Source organism: Aphelocoma coerulescens, assembly GCF_041296385.1.
Source record: "Aphelocoma coerulescens isolate FSJ_1873_10779 chromosome W unlocalized genomic scaffold, UR_Acoe_1.0 ChrW_unloc_scaf_1, whole genome shotgun sequence".
Lineage (NCBI taxonomy): Eukaryota > Metazoa > Chordata > Aves > Passeriformes > Corvidae > Aphelocoma > Aphelocoma coerulescens.
In genome coordinates this window covers 19,287,936-19,307,823 of record NW_027184080.1, presented here as the reverse complement: position 1 = coordinate 19,307,823, position 19,888 = coordinate 19,287,936, and the positions used below count along the sequence as shown (strand labels likewise).

General features: G+C 47.0%; 1 protein-coding gene across 4 annotated transcripts in view; it reads left to right on the top strand.

The window, feature by feature from the left end:
• Positions 1-9,147: 9,147 nt before the first annotated feature.
• Positions 9,148-19,888, top strand: part of LOC138102783 (protein patched homolog 1-like) — a 260,383-nt gene continuing 249,642 nt past the window's right edge. For all 4 annotated transcript variants that reach the window (XM_069000532.1, XM_069000534.1, XM_069000533.1 and 1 more), the window contains exons 1-2: positions 9,148-10,255; positions 11,854-12,046. In XM_069000532.1, coding sequence (XP_068856633.1) covers positions 10,055-10,255; positions 11,854-12,046 — 394 coding nt within the window. In that variant the 5' untranslated portion in view covers positions 9,148-10,054. The remainder of the gene's footprint in view (positions 10,256-11,853; positions 12,047-19,888) is intronic.

Sequence of the window (19,888 nt, the reverse complement as noted above, 5' to 3'; positions counted from 1 at the left end):
GGCTCCTCCTGGTCAGAGGGGTGATATTAGTTGAGATAAGGGTCATGTGCTTATGGGGGCTGGGCTGTTTGTTGCAACTGGGGTTTTTAAAATCTGCCTTGAAACCAAGATACAAGTAAAACATAAAAAAATACATCCTACACATCTTAAAACACTTGTAAAAGTATACAGTAAACACAGGAAGACCATAAAAACTTGATTAGTGTACCTGGACTGATGGATTGATTTTAACATTCAATTTAAAAATATTAAGCTCAAATTAATTAAGGCACTTAATATGCAAAGACCAAGCACAAATAGGGATTTCATGTATGACATTCTTTTACTCCTGTCCAGCCTCTGTGTCTAGGAGGCCTCTTAAAGCATCACTAGGAATAGCCAAGATAATAACTTCTCCCTGTGGATGGGAATTACTAGTGCCTGTTGAGTGGGAGGTACCTGAAGAATGGTGTGAAAATTACAGAGCCAAAAGCGATTTGCCTGGAAAATAGCAAAAAGAAGTGATGAAGAAACAGAGGGCAAGACTGGCTTGGCCACTATAACTCACCACCAAGAAGATCATATACAGCTGCTGTGGGCAGCAACCCCATAGGCATGGGAGGTGGGGGTATAAGCCATACTGGACCTCTATTATCCCTCCTTCTGTCACTCATTTTTTGTCTCTTCCCTTTCGGGATACCAGCAAAATCATGTCGCAAGTGCTACGAAATGCTTTACATGGAAAGAAACTGAGGTTCCTTTTTTATTACACATACCTGTGGGGTATGCCCAGCCCCTGCCCTGGAGGGATCTCTGCTGAGATAAGAGATTTCATAATCGCCCAGCAGGACTCCCTGGAAAGGCAACCACTTCTTTGGTCACGGCAAGAAAAGACAGACCCACAATCCTTTAGGAGACCCTATGCAAATCCTCTGTAACCCATTGGCCTTCACGCATCCCCTGTATCCCTAAAAAGCTAAGGCCTCTGCCCCTGTGGGAGAAAGTTCTTGTCTCCGGCTTTCCCCTTCGCCAGAGTACAGACCGACAATAAAGCTACCTTCCGTGCGGAACCAGCCACATGAGCCTCTCGTCTCTCTCTCTGGTCTGGCTTGGCCTGGAAACTGCCCTGCAGAGCTGTGCTGAAATCACGAGCTGATAATCACTAAAGAGCTGACAGCCTCTGCACAGGCCCTCCTTGCCAGCAGCTGAGGGAAGACACCGGGCCTCGGGAAGGCGATTCCTTTCGGGACCATCTCCCCGGACTGGTCACCTCTTCCTGGGTCAGAGCTACTGACCCCGTCACCAGATGCAATAACTGGCGCCCACGTCAACAGTCACCGTTGTAACCCATCCAAACTAAGAACTATTACAGTATCCCGCAGTGGTAGGGAGGAGAGGAGAAATCCAACAGGCAGGAATTGTGCAGCAAGACTGATTTATTTATTTATTTTACAAACGCTTTTATGGACTTTTTTCTTCATAGTCTAATTGGTCAAAGGATCAGCCACCCCTTGGGGTGATTGGCTAAAATCCTAAAACATCCATTGTCAAAATATTTTCCTACTGTACCATAAACAAAGCTCTACAAGGTCGCAGGTGTTCATAGTTTACAGAACTCTGCTAATATCTTCCATGAGAGAGAAAATTATCTCACAGGACTGGAAAGAAGCAAGAAAAATTCTTGCTAGCAGCCATATTGTATCCACAATTCCCCCGTTTTGTAAGATAAAAATTCCACTAGGCATTAATCTTAAAAAGAAATTTACATCAGTTATTAATTCTAAATGTTGCCTTAAGGGCTTTAACTAACTGACTGCATAATAAGAAATTTAAAGTTCAGTCTCTGCTTGTGGAAGGACCATCTGCCTGATGGTTGACATCCTGGTCATCATCAGAAGAGTCATTAGGCTGATGATCTACATTCTGGTTGCCATTTGGATGGTGTGCATTCTGGTCATCATTTGGAGGTTGCCTGTTCTGCCTCTGGTGCCGTAGGTCAGAGTGAACACATTTTGACGGTAGCCACCGTACCCCAGTATCTGTGGAAACGCAAGCATACCCACGACCCCAAACGATAAGCTCATGAGGGCCTTGCCACTGGTTAGTGAGTAAATTCCGCACCCAGACTTTTGCCCGGGGCAGTTGTCTGTCACCTGCAGACTGCAATGAGAGAAAATGATTCAGAATAACAGGATTATTTGAATTTTGTGGTACTGTAAGGTGATTGATTGTATACAAAGCTTTTTCTAGTTGGCTCCGTGGGGTTTCTCCATGCATTCCCATTTTCTGTTTTTCCAAAACACGCTTCAAAGTACCATGAGTGCGTTCAACAACGGCTTGGCCAGTAGGAGAATGTGGGATACCAAAGATATGGTCTACACCCCATAGGTGCAAGAACTGCCACGTCTTCTCTGAGGCGTAGGCAGGACCATTATCGGTTTTCACAGAAGCTGGCAAGCCCAGGACTGAGAAAGCCAATTTCCAATGGGCAATGACATCACGGCCCTTCTCTCCAGTGTGAGCAGTAGCCCACATAGCCGAGGAGAAAGTGTCAATAGACACGTGCACATATTTAAACCGGCCAAATTCGGAGATGTGCGTTACATCCGTTTGCCAAATCTGCAAGGCTTTTAGCCCTCTGGGGTTTACCCCCGCTGGCAAAGTCCGTGACAGCACAAGCGCTGACAATTTCACACACTTCGGTTGGCGTTAAATGAAACTGCTTCTGCAGGGTATGTGCACTCTGATGGAACGAAACCATGCGATGCCTTGGCTTGTGCAATTTTGTCAGGCTGAGGCCCTACCCCCGCAGGGTTGGCCAGCATGTCAGCCCTGGCATTGCCTTCTGTTAGAAACCCTGATAAATTGGTGTGGCTTCAAATGTGCAGAATGTAATACGGGTGCACTCAAGCCTGAATTGCAGGCCACAACTTTGGGAGAATATACATCAACAGAGAAATTATAATTAGAAAGCACCAGATGGCTCATTTTGGATATGTGGGAAAAGAGCATACCCAAAACTCCCCTCCTGGTGGAAAGGGAGTTGTACTCTGGGGATCATACAGCCAGGATTTTTCCTTTTACCAGGACCAGATGGGGATCAATTAGGATTACTAGTTTATGAGGACCTAAAAAGAAAAAAAGGGGAATTGATTGGGGGATTTCAAAAATGGGGAGACGAAGAATGGCCCCCTGAACGCATATTGGAAACATATGGGCCAGCCACCTGGGCACAAGATGGGAGTTGGGGATATCGAACCCCGATTTATATGCTGAATCTTATTATAAGACTCCAAGCAGTTGTGGAGATAATAATGAACAAAACTGCCCGGGCATTGGAATTGAAATCAAGTCAACAAAGCCAAACCAGAGCTGCAGTGTATCAGAACAGGTTTGCTTTAGACTATTTACTGGCTGAAAAAGGGTGTGTCTGTGGAAAATTTAATACATCAGATTGTTGTTTGAAAATAGATGACAACGGGGATGCCGTCCTAGATATAGACATGGATATCAGAAAAATAACCCATGTACCAGTGCAAAAATGGGAATCAATGTTAAAAACTATCTGGTGGGATAACGTGTTGGGAACAGAATGGTGGAAGAAGCTAGGCTTCTTCCTTTTATGTGCTACAGCTGGTTTGATATTTCTTCCTTGCTTGATCCCGTTTTATTCAGCTAATCACCAGTGTAGTCCAAGGTATGCAAGTGGTTACAATGCCTATGGACCTCAAATTGGCTACATCTGGAATGGCACAAAAGATAATGGTGTTAAAGAAACAAAATAATATGGAACGCCCCTTTGAAGAAGCAAAATTGATTTGTGAAAAAAATGAGTGAATGATGGAAGTTAGAAAACAAGAATTATTGCTCAAGCCAAATGATTTATAAAAATAAGAGGGGGGATTGTGATAGATAAATGTTATAATATTGGCTTTCTGCAAGTGTTAAAATGAGTGATGTTAAAGTAGCTTTGTTATTGTAATAGATACACATTATAATAGTGGCTTTCTACAAATAGATGCTATATGTAAAAGTAGCTTTGTTACAAATAGATGCTATATGTATAATGCTAAAGTAGCTTTGTTATAAAAACATAATAGTGAAAGAGCTAATATAGTTATGCTTGTGAACTGTCTGCTTGGTTGGATAACATCCAACCAACATGTGTTGAAGACCCCTGCTACTGACTTGCCAACTATCCAGCAACTATTGTCTGCAGAACCCATGGACCAAAGCCCACTCTGAGGATGATAATAAAAACTGACTTAAAACCACAGCCAAGAAATGTGCATGCTCTAAAAAGGCGGACCCAAGGAGGAGCCATGCTAAACAGTTCCTGGAACATGTAAGCTAGTTAAAGGAAAAGTTTGAATATTCATAATTGATTATGAATACGCACTAGGCTTGGTAGGAGCTGAGGGGTGGGTGGGTTGGACGGTCGGGACAGATGGAGACATGAGATCTCTGAAGTCAGATCTTGGAACACTCGGTTTATTGCAAAGGGCGTGGGTACAGGGGCACTGCTTAGAGCTGCCAGCTGCTGCTCGGAGCAGCCCCAAGGTAAGAGCGGAGTAAGAGAGAGAGAGGGAGGGCGAGAGGAAGAGCAAGAGCAAGACAGTAGGTAAGAAGAGAATTAAGAGCGCGACGTCCTTGTTACAATACAATAAATCCTCTTCTGTACTGAATATTCTAATTCTCACTAGCCAATCTAATACAAGGTACAAATCCTATAGCATTTACATACAGCCTTTAAGAGTTATTACATTACCATAGAGTGTTACATTTTAACTCCTAAAAACTACTCTTTGGACCCATCCTGCTGAGCTAGTAGGGTCTGCTCTGACCCTTGGACCTGTCTGCAAGCAGAGGGTATTGTTCAATCAAAAGGGGATTACCTTCAGTCGGCCACACCATTGTTTTCTAGTTGTTCAGTAACTAAGACTTGATATCTCAAAGGTGGCTTTCATTTCGATGTCGCTTATAGTTTTCATATTCCCAAAACCTTTTGTCAGGCAATCATATTTATAAGGCTTTCCTGTTTCATCTTCCCCAACAAGGCTGATGCAATAGGACAGGTATATAAAGGGTGTCTCCGAAATAACAGGTGTGCTCTTGGCTGAGTGCCATGGCACACTGCACCGTGAATTTTGCTTTATTATCTTTGTCCCTTATTGTCCTTTATTAAACTTTTAAATCCTAATTTAGTGTAGTGGTTTGGCCCAAAATACTCATTACTGTTTATCTTCTGTGAGATGAGAATTAGGAGAAATGCAAAGCAGGCACCAAACTTGAAAGAATATAAAGAAGTTTATTAACAGACCTAAAAGAAGGGAAAAAAAAAAATTATACCACCTCCAGAACTCTCCTCCTCCCCCCACCTTCCTCCCTTCTCCCACTGACAATGGAAAAAGACAACCCTTCAGATGTTCAGTCTGTTTACCACTTCCATAATAACCTTGTTCAGTCCATTTAGGAAGAGAAGTCTCTCCTTGCTCATGCTATGAAAACAGTATCACAATGAGACAGCCGCCCACTTCCAAATATTGTTCAGTCCATTTAGGAAGAGGAGTCTCTCTGCTCGCAATGTGAGTCCCTTCCCCCGACTTGCAGCTTTTCCCACAACTGCTTTCGAGGGTCCACTCTTTAAATTTTTTGGGGAACAATTTTAAGGTTGAGCCGTTCAGAAACAAAAAACAGAGGCCCTTCTTCTTCCCTGGGAGCAAAGGGTCTTCCTCATCTTCATCGTTAGGACTATTTCTAGGAGCATCTCTAGGAACTGAGGTTTTCTCCTTTCCCATTTGGAGCAAAAGTCTTCATCTGGGAGCATCTCTAGGGACTGAGGTTTTCTCCTTTCCCGTTTGGAGCAAAAGTCCTCATCTGGTCCATATCTCCCTGTCCAAGCTTCTCATGAAATTGCAGCTGCGCCAGCACCTGCCTATCTCAGCGCAGGGGCTTTTGCTTACAAGTTGAACACTCCACCCCCCCATATCTTCATGAAATTACAACGGGTACTCTGATATATCATAGCTTCACAACAGACTTTCAGCTTTAAGCATCTCCTCTTTCTCTTCCCTCAGGTTTTCAGCTCTTCACAGCAATAAAAGGGTTAATCTCACCTCAGCCTTGCAGCTTTGCAGCTGGAATGTTGAATTTTTCTTATTGCAGTGGAGAGCGGGGAGCCGAGCCGCTCCGGCTGCCCATGGCAAGGCAGTGGGGGGAGGGGGGTTCCACGGCTGGAACAGGTCTATCGGTTCCAGGATGGCCGTTGCTCGGCCTGGCCTGGCCCAAGCAGGGTCTGGCCGGGCCTGCTGGCCCCCACACGGGGCCCGCAGCCACCTGTCCCTGCACCGGAAACGAGAGAGAGCTTGGGGGGGAGTTTGTCTATTCTTAAGTGTGTATCACAGAGGCGGTCACAACTTTAAGTGGCTTAAAGAATTGTCCATATTCAAACTGGCCAGCTGATAGGTTCTATCAGGTCCCAGGGGAAACTGTAAGCACCCCTTAGCAAGGACATCCCTTCCAGGACTATGCTTGCTAACCTATGACAGAGAGTGAACCTCGTTTTTCACAGCCTTCAGTTACATTTTAAAAGTCCTTCCATGCAACATCACAATTACAACATATTAGCATACTCATATTTGCATAAAGCTGTTTCATGGTTTTACAACAGTTTGTTGCTTCCACACATGCATCAGTTCCTTCTGTGGTGGCTGTCAGTCTTCTGGTGGTCTTTTGATGAAGGCTTCTGTAGTCTTCCTCACGTTTGAACTTTTTACCTCTATTTTCAGCAGATGCCTGGTGCTTCTTGTTTTTCAGTCTAACTTGTTTTTAGCTAATTTTGCAGTTTGCAAGTTCCATTAAAACTTGCTATCTTGCTCTTGATGGCACATGTTATCTCACTGGCTTTGCTATCTTGCTTGCTTTACCTGCACATCTTGTTACAATGTTACTTGTCATTAACCTTTTGCTACATACCACTTAGGTTTCAAAACCAACACCATGTTGCCCCCTCTGGGCGTGGATTACTGAGACCTTTTCTTGGCTCATCTTATTGCCCCCTCTGGGCATCCATGTCCTTAACTACCTCTGGAAGAATGTGCAAACCATCTCAACGTTCTTCCAAAGGGCCCTTCAGAGGTATTTTGGAATCACCGGTGAGATTTGCTGAGACCCTTCTCGACTTTCCCTTACTGCCCCCTCTGGGCATTCATGTTTCCACTGGTCCTTTCCTATACACTCTTCATGGACCCTCTTGGTTCGCTTCTCATCTGTCTCCTGGACAGTCTCGGGTACCCAATCAACCACCCGGTGCCGGCCAGCGCCGGAGGGAGCTGGTCACCTAAAAACTGGGTGAGGCGCGCCTCCAGCTCCTCTTGCCATGTGCCAGACCCAGACGATGGAAGTATCACAGATGGCCCCCATTTGTACAGAAAATCACGCTATGAAAAGCCAGTGTCCATAAAGGAGACAGAGGGGTCCTGCAACTTTATTCGAATAAAGGGAGAGTCCACTGGGGCACATGCCTGCAGGGTTTTCTCTATCGAGGTTTTGCCAGGCTCAGCCTCCTTTTATGCTAAACTCCTGGCCGCATGTTGCCCTCTTCCTTTCCCCATTGGCTGAGGTACTAGGAAGGTACAGCCTTTCCAAACCACCTACCACATATCCCCCCTCGAACCTATCATTTTATCCCAAAGTTCAGAAACTCAAGCTTGTGCAGACTCATTTGTCTGTTTCAGGAGTCAAGCTGTCTGGGCTCTGTAACGAACCTGCTGCCTAAAGTTAGTAGAGCCATTTAAGACCCATTTCAAAGACGATAACACCCATACCTTCACCTATCAAATTGTTTGTAAAGACATTAGCACACATCTTGCCTATCAGGGGCTTTGTCCATGGCCTCAACCCGGGGCGTTTGACGGAAAGGTGCCCGGTGCCCGCAGGCTTGACGACCCTGGTATGGCACAGGACAGTACCGGATGAGACCTCCGAGCACGTGCCCCGGCCGCCCTGACAGCTCCTCAATGCTGCCCGCAGTGTGGAAAGATAGGGGGAAGCGCCTGTCTGCGCCGCCCGGCGAGGTTGTCCCAGGCTCTCGCTCACACATTGGGTCCGATCCTGCATCGTCCCGTACGCCCCTCGACTTTATTTTTTCTTTCCTTTATCTTTTTTCTTTTTCTTTTGTTTGGCTTTTTTTTTTTTTTTTTTTTTTTTAAAGAACACACACCGGGCGTGCCTTAAAGCCCAGGCTCATTTGCTGCCGAGCAGCCATTCCCCTGCTCGGAGGCAGCTCTCAATGAGCCTTCCCAGGCCAGACGCGGAGCCGCAGTGGGTGAATTTTTCTCTGTCCTCCGCGGGAGTGCGCTTGCAGGCCTGCCCGAGCCAGAGCCGGGCGCAATGGGGGCGGAGTGGAGCATCCTCTGTTCTGGCACCGCTTCCTGCGACTCCTCCGCGGCAAGCCGCGCTAAGGGCCGGTGCACGCAGCCCCGAGACTAGACAAAAATGCACGCAGCTGTAACGGCAGCAATTAATGGCTGGTTCGCAATGAACAGAGACGGGGAGGAGCAGTGCCAAAAAAGGTAAACACAGAATCACGGAATGGTTAAGGTTGGAAGGGACCACAGTGCAGTCATCTGGTCCAACCTCCCTGCTCAAGCAGGGTCGTCCTAACAATCACGTATAGCTTATGAAGTGTTTAGCGCAGCCAGGCAGGCTGCATTTCATTAATTTTTACACTAAGACATATTAAAATTTGCTATCCTCCTGTTTCAGTTTTAAAGAATGAGCCCTAAATTGAAACAGGCTAGATACTGTTCGGCTTTAAATCCTTCAAGTCATAAGGTTCCACTGTTTTTCTAACTGGACGGTGTTTTTATTGCAAGGAACTAAGTTCCCTCTTTAGTTAAAAAATGAGGTCAGAGAGAAATTTGGCACTTCCTACCGCAGTATTCACCACCCTATCATTATTTGGCCAACCTAGGGAATTTATCTTGGAACTCACAGTATTTGTTGAAGCTTGAGGCCAAGTTACCCCCAATAGGATTGTCTTTTAAGGGCTTTAGAAATGCTATTTTCCTCCCGTCCCGTCCCCCCCCCCCTTTTTTTTTTTTTAAATAAGAAAAATAATTATGGATCGCGAGAAAGTTCTGAGCATGTATTTTTTTTTAAGCATCCTGAACAAAAAAAAAAAAACCATCTTGAAGAGAAAATGAAGAAAGGAAAGGAGGCATTCCTTAATGGAAGTATTGCATGCAAAGAAGGCTGTATCTTTTTAAAGCTCCCCCTGAAACTGCCAATGCACACACAAGGGTTGCCTCTCTGGGTGGTCTCTCTACTTTGGTGAGCTGTTGCTAAGCAGCTAATAATAGACGTGTTTGCTGAGTAATTTCTACCCTCCTCCATCTCGTAGAAACCCAAGCCATCTGGCAGCCCCAGGGGCGGGCTTTCAGCTTTTATTTCCTTCCTCTCTCTCTCTCTTATTGCCCCCTCTTCCACCCCTCCTCTTTATCCAAATGTAGAGTCCTTCTTCACCTCTTCTTTTAAGCTGTGGGGCTCCAGCTCGATCCTGCCAGACATACGCCGAGGAAGAGTGCCAGGCAGCAGCTCGCCCGCCGCCGTAAGGCATAGCGCGGAGTCGCGGATCGCGGGTAGCACCCCGGCGCTGAGACAGCATGGTGCACCGCGGCGAGACAACTCAGCAGCCGCAGCCCACCGTGCCGTTGCCGCGCCGCTGCCGTTGAGCGCCGCCGCGGGTAGTGGCTTCCCAGGGGTAGCGGCGGCCGGAAGAAGCGGTTTTAACGGGAGCGGAGGAAAGCGCGGCGGCTTCTGGGGCGGGGGAGGGGAGTCGTGCTTGCCCACCCACTCTCCCTGGGTGTAGGGAGTAGTTGCCAGTACCCCGGGGACTGCCCGCGATGTGGCAATGGGAGGCGCAGGGTGAGACTCGTCAGGAGCGGCCGCAGTGGCAGCCACCGCCCAACGCCCCGCGTGAAGCAGCCACGCAGCGTCGGCGGCCGCAGCAGCAGTATCTTGCGGTCTGCAGCGCCGCCAGTTCCCCGCGGGCCCCGCTGGCAGCGGCGGCAACATGGCCTCAGCCGTTAACGTATTGGAGTCGGAGACGAGTAGCAGTGCAATGGGCGGCGGCCGCCCCAACCGGGCCGCGAGGAGCGAGAGCGGGAGGCGGCGAAGGACCGGAGGGAACCAGCGCGCCGCGGCGCCCGATCGGGAGTATCTGCAGCGACCAAGCTACTGTGATGCGGCTTTCGCCTTGGAGCAGATCTCAAAGGTGCTTCAGTCTCTCAGGCATTTTTTAGAAATATAGATACATACTAGCACTATTATCAGGGGGAAGGTGTTTTCTCGTGGGGGGTGCAAGGAAGAGATGGAAATAAAACAGCCACCAATAAAATGCTGGGAAAAGGAGAGAGACGTCTGTGACTCTTGAGTGCGGGAGAGAGTGCTCCCCTTCTTGCATATGCTTTGTCTGGGGTGTGTGTGTGTACTGAGGAGCACTCCTCTAGTTAAATTTCCTAGAGGCAGTTTCACCTCCCGTATAGTTTGTGTCCCGCTCTCGCTTTTCTTCTCCCCTTTCCACTTCCTTTGTTTCTCTCTATTGCTTCGTAGCACTCTGCAACTTCATTAACACCCGTCTCTAACCGGAAAAGGGGAGAAAATAAGCGACTGTTTTCTTGGCAAAAAGTTGTGCTTTTGCAAAGTTCTCCACCGAGTGCCGAAAACGCGACTATCCTCAGAGAGGGGTTCTCATAGCAGAGAAAGTTTGTAACGTTTACCCTAGCATTCGAAGGAAAACTAAAAGTTGTAAATAAATTACGACTTTAAACCTTCTGTGCAAGTTGTACTGAGTCTTCCCGGCTTGCTGGCTTTATTGTTAGCGTGGAAACACCGGAGGTGCAGGAGTGCGCTGGAAGCCCGACTCGAGGAGGGGAAGTGGAACCGTCCCAACTGCTAACTTATGCGAAACAAAAAAAGTTCAAAATAAACAACCCCGAGAGACAATGGCTTTCTACAGAGAGCATTTCATTTCGTGGAGCAAATTTCTAGGCTTTGTAAAAAGGGGCAAGGCAAAAAAAAAATCTATATGCCTGCTCTCTTCCGTTCACAAATATTGTTGTAATTTATAGATGGCTGCTCTGTTTCCTAATTAAGATCACACAGTATCTCTAGACTATGGAAATTAATTTCTTATGATCTTACAGCACTGCTCACCATGTGGATAGCGCATTTACTACAAAGTTGCGCTAAAGGCTGGGAATAGGAGAAATGCCAACTAATTCCTACAAAGTAGATTTCTTTCACTATTGACACCTCCCCCCCATCAGCCCTTTAGAGGTCTAATGAGAACAGGAAAGGGGACTTTTTTTTCCTTGACATGCCTGTTGAGATTCATTGACATAGGTTATTTCTCCCCTAGAGCCATGAATCTTGCCAGCATGAATGAGTGTGTTGCAACATGAACTGTAGTGGTGACTTGTGCAAGACAGTAATGGGCATCTTAGGCAGGGATCAGGCACACACACTGTCTCATTTATACAGATTTTCAAGCAGTGATGGAATCCCAAACCTGTGTGGTGGTTTAGCAATAGGAGGATTACCAGCAGGTACTCATCTTGGCCTCCAGGAATACTTAATGGTGATTGCAAGCTGCTCGGCTGAGATACGGGATGAAGGCCCTTCACAAAGGACAGCATTATTGTCATTACTCCAAGGGACACTGTGAAGATATGAGAATTTATGTATAAATAACTGTTCTGCTTCTGTTAGTGGTTGCAGGGGGGCTTTCCCTATATGTCCTCTTGGAATAAATGTGCCTTGCCTGTGTGTCTGCCTCAGCCTCTTAACTATTAACCTTTCCTTGCCTTATAGGGGAAAGCTACTGGAAGAAAAGCACCACTGTGGCTGAGAGCAAAGTTTCAGAGACTATTATTTAAACTGGGCTGTTACATTCAAAAAAACTGTGGAAAGTTTTTGGTTGTTGGCCTTCTCATATTTGGGGCTTTTGCTGTAGGATTAAGGGCAGCAATTCTTGAAACCAACGTGGAGGAGCTCTGGGTGGAAGGTAAGTTTGAGATCCCCTTTTTTCTGATGCCATCTCTCCCCACATTGCCCCTACTACCTCAGGAGCTGGATAAAAAGAGCTTGAATATCAGACTTTAGGAATGCGTGTGTGTGTGTATACATATGAATATAATAGGCCTTCTTCATGCTGAGGGGTGTCGGATGACTGAGGACTGGGCTGGTGGCCAGGGGAAGCCTACAGAGTGCTGCCTGTGCCCAATGCTGTGGTGTTTAGTGGGGCTCTGTTAGTCTGGTGAACAGGAGAGAGTGTGTATAGATTGGGAAGGGGTGGACAGCAGGGCATGTGGCTCTGGGCAGCACATACTACTTCACCACTCAGAGGGCTGCAGGACAGTGGCAAGTCATGAGGAGAATGTCTCTAGACATGGGTGCCTGTGTGGTCCTATTTTTTGGACAGCTTTCAATTGCGGAGGGGAAATGTTTGTCTTGAGGTTAAAAATGTTTTTAAAAGGCTGCTGAAGTGAACCCTGGCCTGGCTGGCCCAGAGGCTGTGGCTGGGCAGCCAAGTGTGGGGTGGATGTGAGCACTGTCCTAGGCCAGAGAGGATGATGTCTTCCAAAACCAGCCAAGAGGCTCACCCATGTTGTCTTTGTGTTGGTAAGCACCAATTTAGGAAGGCTGCTTTGGTAAAGGAGAAGAAATTGTATTGGGAAGCTGGGTGTTTGTGTGCTTTCTTTAGAAATAGCCCTACTCCAGCATGCAGGCCAGGGAATGTGGAGGGGTAGCTTTCCTTGATGCAGTCAGCATCATTACCCTTCTGCCCGAGGGCCTGCTCAGGGTTGCTCTAGTCTGAGAGGCATGACTCCAGGTTGTCACTTTTTCTTTTCAGGGACAAAATACTATTTATTTAGCATCAGATTGCCTCTTTAGCTGTGTTGATGTAAAACCAACTGATGTTGTTGAAAGTGGTAGTGAGTCTGTATTTATGTTCAAGTAGCGTGCAGCAGAATTTTGATTATAAGAGTTAATACAGAAAACTGCATAATTAATCGTTGGCAAATGTCTGTGTGTGTGTGTTGAGGATCCCACCCATAGGCAGAGATGTACGTTCAGAACCTGTGCTGGTCATTGGCTACTGTGCACCTTAATTACTAATGCAAACAGTTGTGAACATTCTTTTTTTCCCCAACATTTTTTCTTAATTCTTTGTGAGATTGTTGTGGCAGTTTCTTTTGTCAATTTTTGCTCTTACTTTTTTGTCTCTGATTTTTTATAAGTCTTTGGTGAATAACGTTTGATTGCAGTCCCATGTAGCACTTGTCTCTTAGGTTTATTATCCTTATATTATTTGGGTTCACTTACTTTGAAGGTGTGCTGCTTTCAGCTGGGGTAGAATTAATTTTCTTCCCAGTGGCTGGTGTGGGGCTGTGTTTTGGGTTTGTGCTGAACACAGGGTTGATAATATAGAGATGTTTTTGTTATTGCTGAGCAGGGCTTACACAGAGCCAAGACCTTTGCTGCTTTTCATACTGCCACGCTGGGGAGGGGGCTGGGGGTGTGTGGGAGGTTGGGAGGAGACAGACAGGATAGGTGACCCAAACTGACCAAAGGGATATTCCAGACTATTACTGCAACCCTAGGGTATTTTACCGTGTCCCGCATCTGTAGGGAGGAGGAAAGAAGATCCAGCAGGCAGGAATTGTGCAGCAAGATTGATTTATTTAATTATTTTACAAACTCTTTTATAGACTTTTTTCTTCATAGTCTAATTGGACAAAGGATCAGCCACCCCTTGGGGTGATTGGCTAAAATCCTAAAACATCCATTATCAAAATATTTTCCTACTGTACCATAAACAAGACTTTTCAAGGCTGCAGGTGTCTTGGTTGTTTACATAACTCTGCTACCTCTTCTGTGAGAGAGAAAAGTCTCTCATGGGCTTAGAAAATAGCAAGAAAATCCTTGCTAGCAGCATTTGAGTATCTACAATTCCCCCTTTTTGTTTTATAAGATAACAACTCTACTATTAATCCTAAATAGAAATTTACATCAGTTATTAATTCTAAATATGTCCTTAAGGCTTTAACTATCTGACTCCAGAACAAGAAATTTGAAGTTAAGTCTCTGCTTGTGGAAGGACCATCCCAGTCTCTGCTTGTAGAAGGACCATCCGCCTGATGGTTGACATCCTGGTCATCATCAGAAGAGTCATTAGGCTGATGATCTACATTCTGGTTGCCATTTGGATGGTGTGCATTCTGGTCATCATTTGGAGGTTGCCTGTTCTGCCTCTGGTGCCGTAGGTCAGAGTGAACACATTTTGACGGTAGCCACCGTACCCCAGTATCTGTGGAAACGCAAGCATACCCACGACCCCAAATGATAAGCTCATGCAGGCCTTCCCACTGGTTAGTGAGTAAATTCCGCACCCAGACTTTTGCCCGGGGCAGTTGTCTGTCGCCTGCAGACTGCAATGAGAGAAAATGATTCAGAATAACAGGATTATTTGAATTTTGTGGTACTGTAAGGTGATTAATTGTATACAAAGCTTTTTCTAGTTGGCTCTGTGGGGTTTCTCCATGCATTCCCATTTTCTGTTTTTCCAAAACACGCTTCAAAGTACCATGAGCGCGTTCAACAATGGCTTGGCCAGTAGGAGAATGTGGGATACCAAAGATATGGTCTACACCCCATAGGTGCAAGAACTGCCACGTCTTCTCTGAGGCGTAGGCAGGACCATTATCGGTTTTCACAGAAGCTGGCAAGCCCAGGACTGAGAAAGCCAATTTCCAATGGGCAATGACATCACGGCCCTTCTCTCCAGTGTGAGCAGTAGCCCACATAGCTGAGGAGAAAGTGTCAATAGACACGTGCACATATTTAAACCGGCCAAATTCGGAGATGTGCGTTACATCCGTTTGCCAAATCTGCAAGGCTTTTAGCCCTCTGGGGTTTACCCCCGCTGGCAAAGGCACAGCGAGTCCATGACAGCACAAGCGCTGGCAACGTCGCGTGTTTCAGTTGGCGTTAAATGAAACTGCTTCTGCAGTGTATGTGCACTTTGATGGAAGAAACCGTGTAATGCCTTGGCTTGTGCAATTTTGTCAGGCTGAGGCCCTACCCCTGCAGGGTTGGCCAGCATGTCAGCCCTGGCATTGCCTTCTGTTAGAAACCCTGATAAATTGGTGTGGCTTCGAATGTGCAGAATGTAATACGGATGCACTCGAGCCTGAATTGCAGACCACAAGGTTTGCAACAGTGAAAACAGAGCCGCATTGTTCACCTCCTTCAGAAGGGAACAATCTAAGTGTTGGGTGATATCTGCTACATAAGCAGAGTCAGTAACCAAATTCAAAGGTTCCTGTGAGAATCGTTGAAAAGCCATGGTAACAGTCCTTAATTCAACTAACTGAGCAGAGCCTGACTCGTGTTCCTTCAGCACCTGCCATTCCGATCCCTCCTTCCAGGTAAAGATGGCTTTCCCAGTTTTCCCAGAACCATCCGTAAAGACAGTGGGTCCTTGCACCGGCACTCGGCTATTTCTCGGCCGCAAGGAAAGTATGCTTGATTTTGCCACCTGCTGTAATTTATGGCTGGGCAAATGATAAGTGATCTGCCCTGAAAAGTTTTGCAGCATGCTTTGCAAAGGAGCACTATGGATAAGGCTCCACTCCAAGTATTCCTTTGAGATCGGAATGACAGTTACTGCAGGGTCTGCAGCCACAAGTTGCAAACACCGTTGACGGTATTTGATTATCAGAGAAGCGACCAATTCAAATACTGTGGTCACAGTCCTTTTCATCTGGTGAGGCAAAAAGACCCATTCTAGGATACGCAAAGGATCAGGCCATTGAGCATTCCACTGGCCAATGATACCTGTAGGATGGAGGTCTAGAATAGTAATGAAAACAGTGATAGCAATGGAGGGATCCACTCGATAAACCTGACGAGCGGAAACAGCCTCTTGGACCTCCTGCAGCGCTCATTGCGCTTCCAGAGTCAACTCCCAAGGTGAATTCAGATCGGGGTCCCCTTTTAATGTATTAAAAAGCGGGGAAAGTTGCTTTGTAGTTAGACCTAAATAAGGTCGTAACCAATTGATGACACCCAGCAGTTTCTGAGCATCATTCAAGGTTTTAATCGAATCTGGGAATCGCACCTCTTGGCGTTGGATAGTTTGGTCCAAAATTTTCACTCCTAAATATTTCCAAAGAGGATGCTGTTGAACTTTCTCCAGAGCTACCTCTAATCCATAGGCATGCAGAGCAGCGAGCATCTGAGGCTGTATTGTCAGCAGCTCGTCCCGGGTGGATGCTGCCACCAGGATATCGTCCATGTAATGGTAGCAGCGTGCATCAGGAAACTGCTTGCGAACTCCAGCTAAAGCTTGGGCGACATACCACTGACAGATAATTGGGCTGTTCCTCATCCCTTGAGGGAGGACCTTCCATTGGTATCTCTTAGCAGGTTCAGCATTGTTAATGGCAGGCACAGTAAAGGCAAATTTTGGTTTGTCATCAGGATGCAATGGAATTGTGAAAAAACAATCCTTCAAATCAATGATCAGGATGTCCCACCCTGTAGGAGTCATGGTGGGAGAGGGCATGCCAGGCTGCAATGCCCCCATACCTTCCATTACTGCATTAACTTTCCAGAGGTCCTGCAATAATCTCCATTTCCCTGATTTCTTCTTAATTACGAAAACAGGAGTGTTCCAGGGGCTAGTAGAAGGTTCAAGGTGCCCCTGTTGTAACTGTTCCTGAACCAGCTGATGAAGGGCGTCTAACTTCTCTTTTGGTAGGGGCCACTGCGGCTCAAAGATTGGTGTGTTAGTCAACCACTGCAAAGGCAGTGTAGGATACTGTGCGCCCTTACGCACAGTGACCCCTGCTAAAAATTTGTCCCAATCCGTATGCCCCAAGCTGCCGACACGTCCCGTGCCGAAAGGTTAAGGGAAGTAGGAGTAACATAAGGCCTAATTGTAGCTGGGTGCCCCTCTGAGTCCTTCACCATCATAGGGCGTTTGCATAAATATCTCTGTGTGGTTCCTCCTAATCCTGCAATGGCCGATCCCACTGGGGCTAAAGGCCATGAGGGAGGCCATGCAGAGAAGGAGATGATAGTTACATCAGCACCCGTATCAATCAAACCTCGAAGCTGAGTCCGGGGTGGACGGGCGTTTGGCAGGATCAGGGTACATGTCATCTGTGGCCTTTGGTCAGAGATGTCTGCAGTCCAGAAGGCCTGTGGAAGTCCCGTAGATCCACTGCCGCTATCTTCGTGAGTTGGTTGTTCTATCCTGGGGACACAAGACTTAAAAGGCACTAATTTAGCATGGCAGGTCTTTTCGGGAATAGTTACAGGGGGTTTTTGCGTGGAGACCATAGCGCAAATCTGACCTTTAAAGTCAGAATCAATAACTCCTGAGTGCACTAAGATTCCTTGATGGGCAACATCAGGTTTTCCCACCAGCATCGCACTGGATCCCTGGGCTAAGGGTCCATATGCATCCAAGGGAACTTTATAAATACCGCTAGAGTCTAAGACGACTGCGGCTGCGGTGTGGACGTCAAAACTGTCTGATATTACAGCTGGTGATGAGGTCAGCGGCTCTGACCCAGGAAGAGGTGACTGGTCCGGGGAGATGGTCCCGAAAGGAATCGCCTTCCTGAGGCCCGGTGTCTTCCCTCAGCTGCTGGCAGGAGGGCCCTTGCAGAGACTGTCTGCTCTTTAGTGATTATCAGCTTGTGATTCCAGCTCAGCTCTGCAGGGCAGCCTCCAGGCCAAGCCAGACCAGAGAGAGAGACGAGAGGCTCGTGTGGCTGGTTCCGCACGAAGGTAGCTTTATTGTTGGTCCCCTCTGGCGAAGGGGAAAGCCAGGGACGAGAACCCTCTCTCTGCACAGGGGCAGAGGGCTTGCTTTTATAGGGATACAGGGGATGCGTGAAGGCCAATGGGTTACGAAGGATCTGCATAGGGTCTCCTAAAGGACTGTGGGTCTGTCTTTTCTCGCTGTGACCAAAGAAGTGGTTGCCTTTCCAGGGAGTCCTGAGGGGCGATTGCGAAATCTCTTATCCCAGCAGAGATCCCTCCATGGCAGGGGCTGGGCATATCCCACAGTCTGATCCCTGGGTGCTGTCTCTACGGTGGCTGGGTAGGCCTGTGCCTGTACCTGTGCCACTCTCTGGGGGAGAGACTGCATCGGAGAGCAATTCCCCCTCCTTGCACCCCGGCGGAAGTTTCCTGGCAACGACCGACCATTGGCATGAGTCTGAAATCTACAATAGTCTGAGCAATGCCATGGCCTGCCACACCTCTTGCACTGGGGGATCGGTGTGTTCTCTTTTTGGTTTGGCTTAGGCTGCTTCAGTTTTTTCGCCTGTTTTGGTTGCTTTGGTTCACGACCAGAAGATACATGAACACGCTGCAGGAACGCCGCCAAAGCAGACCTTTTCTGGTTCCCAGATCCCACCTTAGCGCAGGCTTCAACCATGTCTGTTACCTCAGGTTCCTCTGGTAAGGCATCTATGATTTTTCTGCACTCCTTGTTTGCATTATCTCTCACTAACTGCCTTAACAACATCTGCCTTAACCCGTCATCCTCAACCTGCTTCTCAAGAGAAGCAGCGACTTTCTCTACAAAAGAGAGGAATGACTCTGATTTCCCTTGAACTATTTCAGTATATCGCTTTCTGGGCGCAGACAACTCTATGGTTTTCAACAGGGCAGCCATGCCGACCTGTTGAGCTTGCTGCAGGACGCTAGAGGACAAGTTACCCTGTAGACTGGGATCAGAGAAGGGACCAGTCCCCATCAAAGCATCCACTCCTGCTGTCTGTCTAGGATCATCAGCAGGGAACTGCATATTCCCTAGTGCAGTCCTGTCGGCCAGCTTTCTTCAGGTTTTCTCAAAAACTGTAAATTGTACAGGTTGAAATAGGATTTGACCTAAGTGTCTGATATCAAATGGAGATAGCAAATCTGTATTTATCACCCTTATTATCTGCATAACCTCAGCAGAACCTAGCCCATTGTTCCAGTTTGGCCAAATTTAGAAATATATCCTCTGAAAGAAGGCACAACCACCCCTCCCCCCACCAGGTTCGGGAAAAAAAAAAAAAGAAATTTTCCTCGAAGGAAAGTGAAGGAGATAAAAGTATTTAACAAACACACGGGAAAGGAAAATAATGTTAAATGGTAAAATCTTTCGCTGTAGAGGAAAAACCTGGGAAAGCGTTAGAGTCCTCCCTTTGGTCTCCTTGGAGCTGGGGCTTGGCCCAGGGCCAGGCCCTCTGTGCCCGGTGGAAAGTCCTCCCGATGTGCTCTGATGTTACAGCAATCAAGCAGTCCAGTAGAAAAGGGAGAAAATCCGAAATTCCAGAGAAGGAAAAGTTCAACTCTCAGTCTCTCTCCAGAGAACAAGAAACTGGAAAAACTGGCCAAAAGCTGACTGGAAAGCCGCAAGCCGGGTGCTTCCTCGCTCCCCTGCCACAGCTGGGGAAAAAAAACCCTGCTATCTTTATGTGACCTTGAACAAGCTGCAAACTGCTTTGAGAAAGTTTTGCTCAGTTTTTTTTTTTTCCCCCTCTCAGGCTCAGTTTAGAGGCATAAAAAGGCACAAAAATTAATTTCTGGGCATAGGCAGCGATATGGGATACACATCATAACGTCACCCAAGATACCCATATTGTGCCACCTTGGATTGGAGGTCCTGGGCAACTTTCCAAGCAATTACCTCATGCTTATTACGCTCGCCAGAAGTTGGGAGAGCCTTATACACTGGGAAAGCTTGGATCTCCCCTTTTTGGGAATCCCTACCATCCTGAACTTCTGGCACAGCCTGTGGATGAAGTTTAACAGCTTCCCGGTTACGCCCAGAATT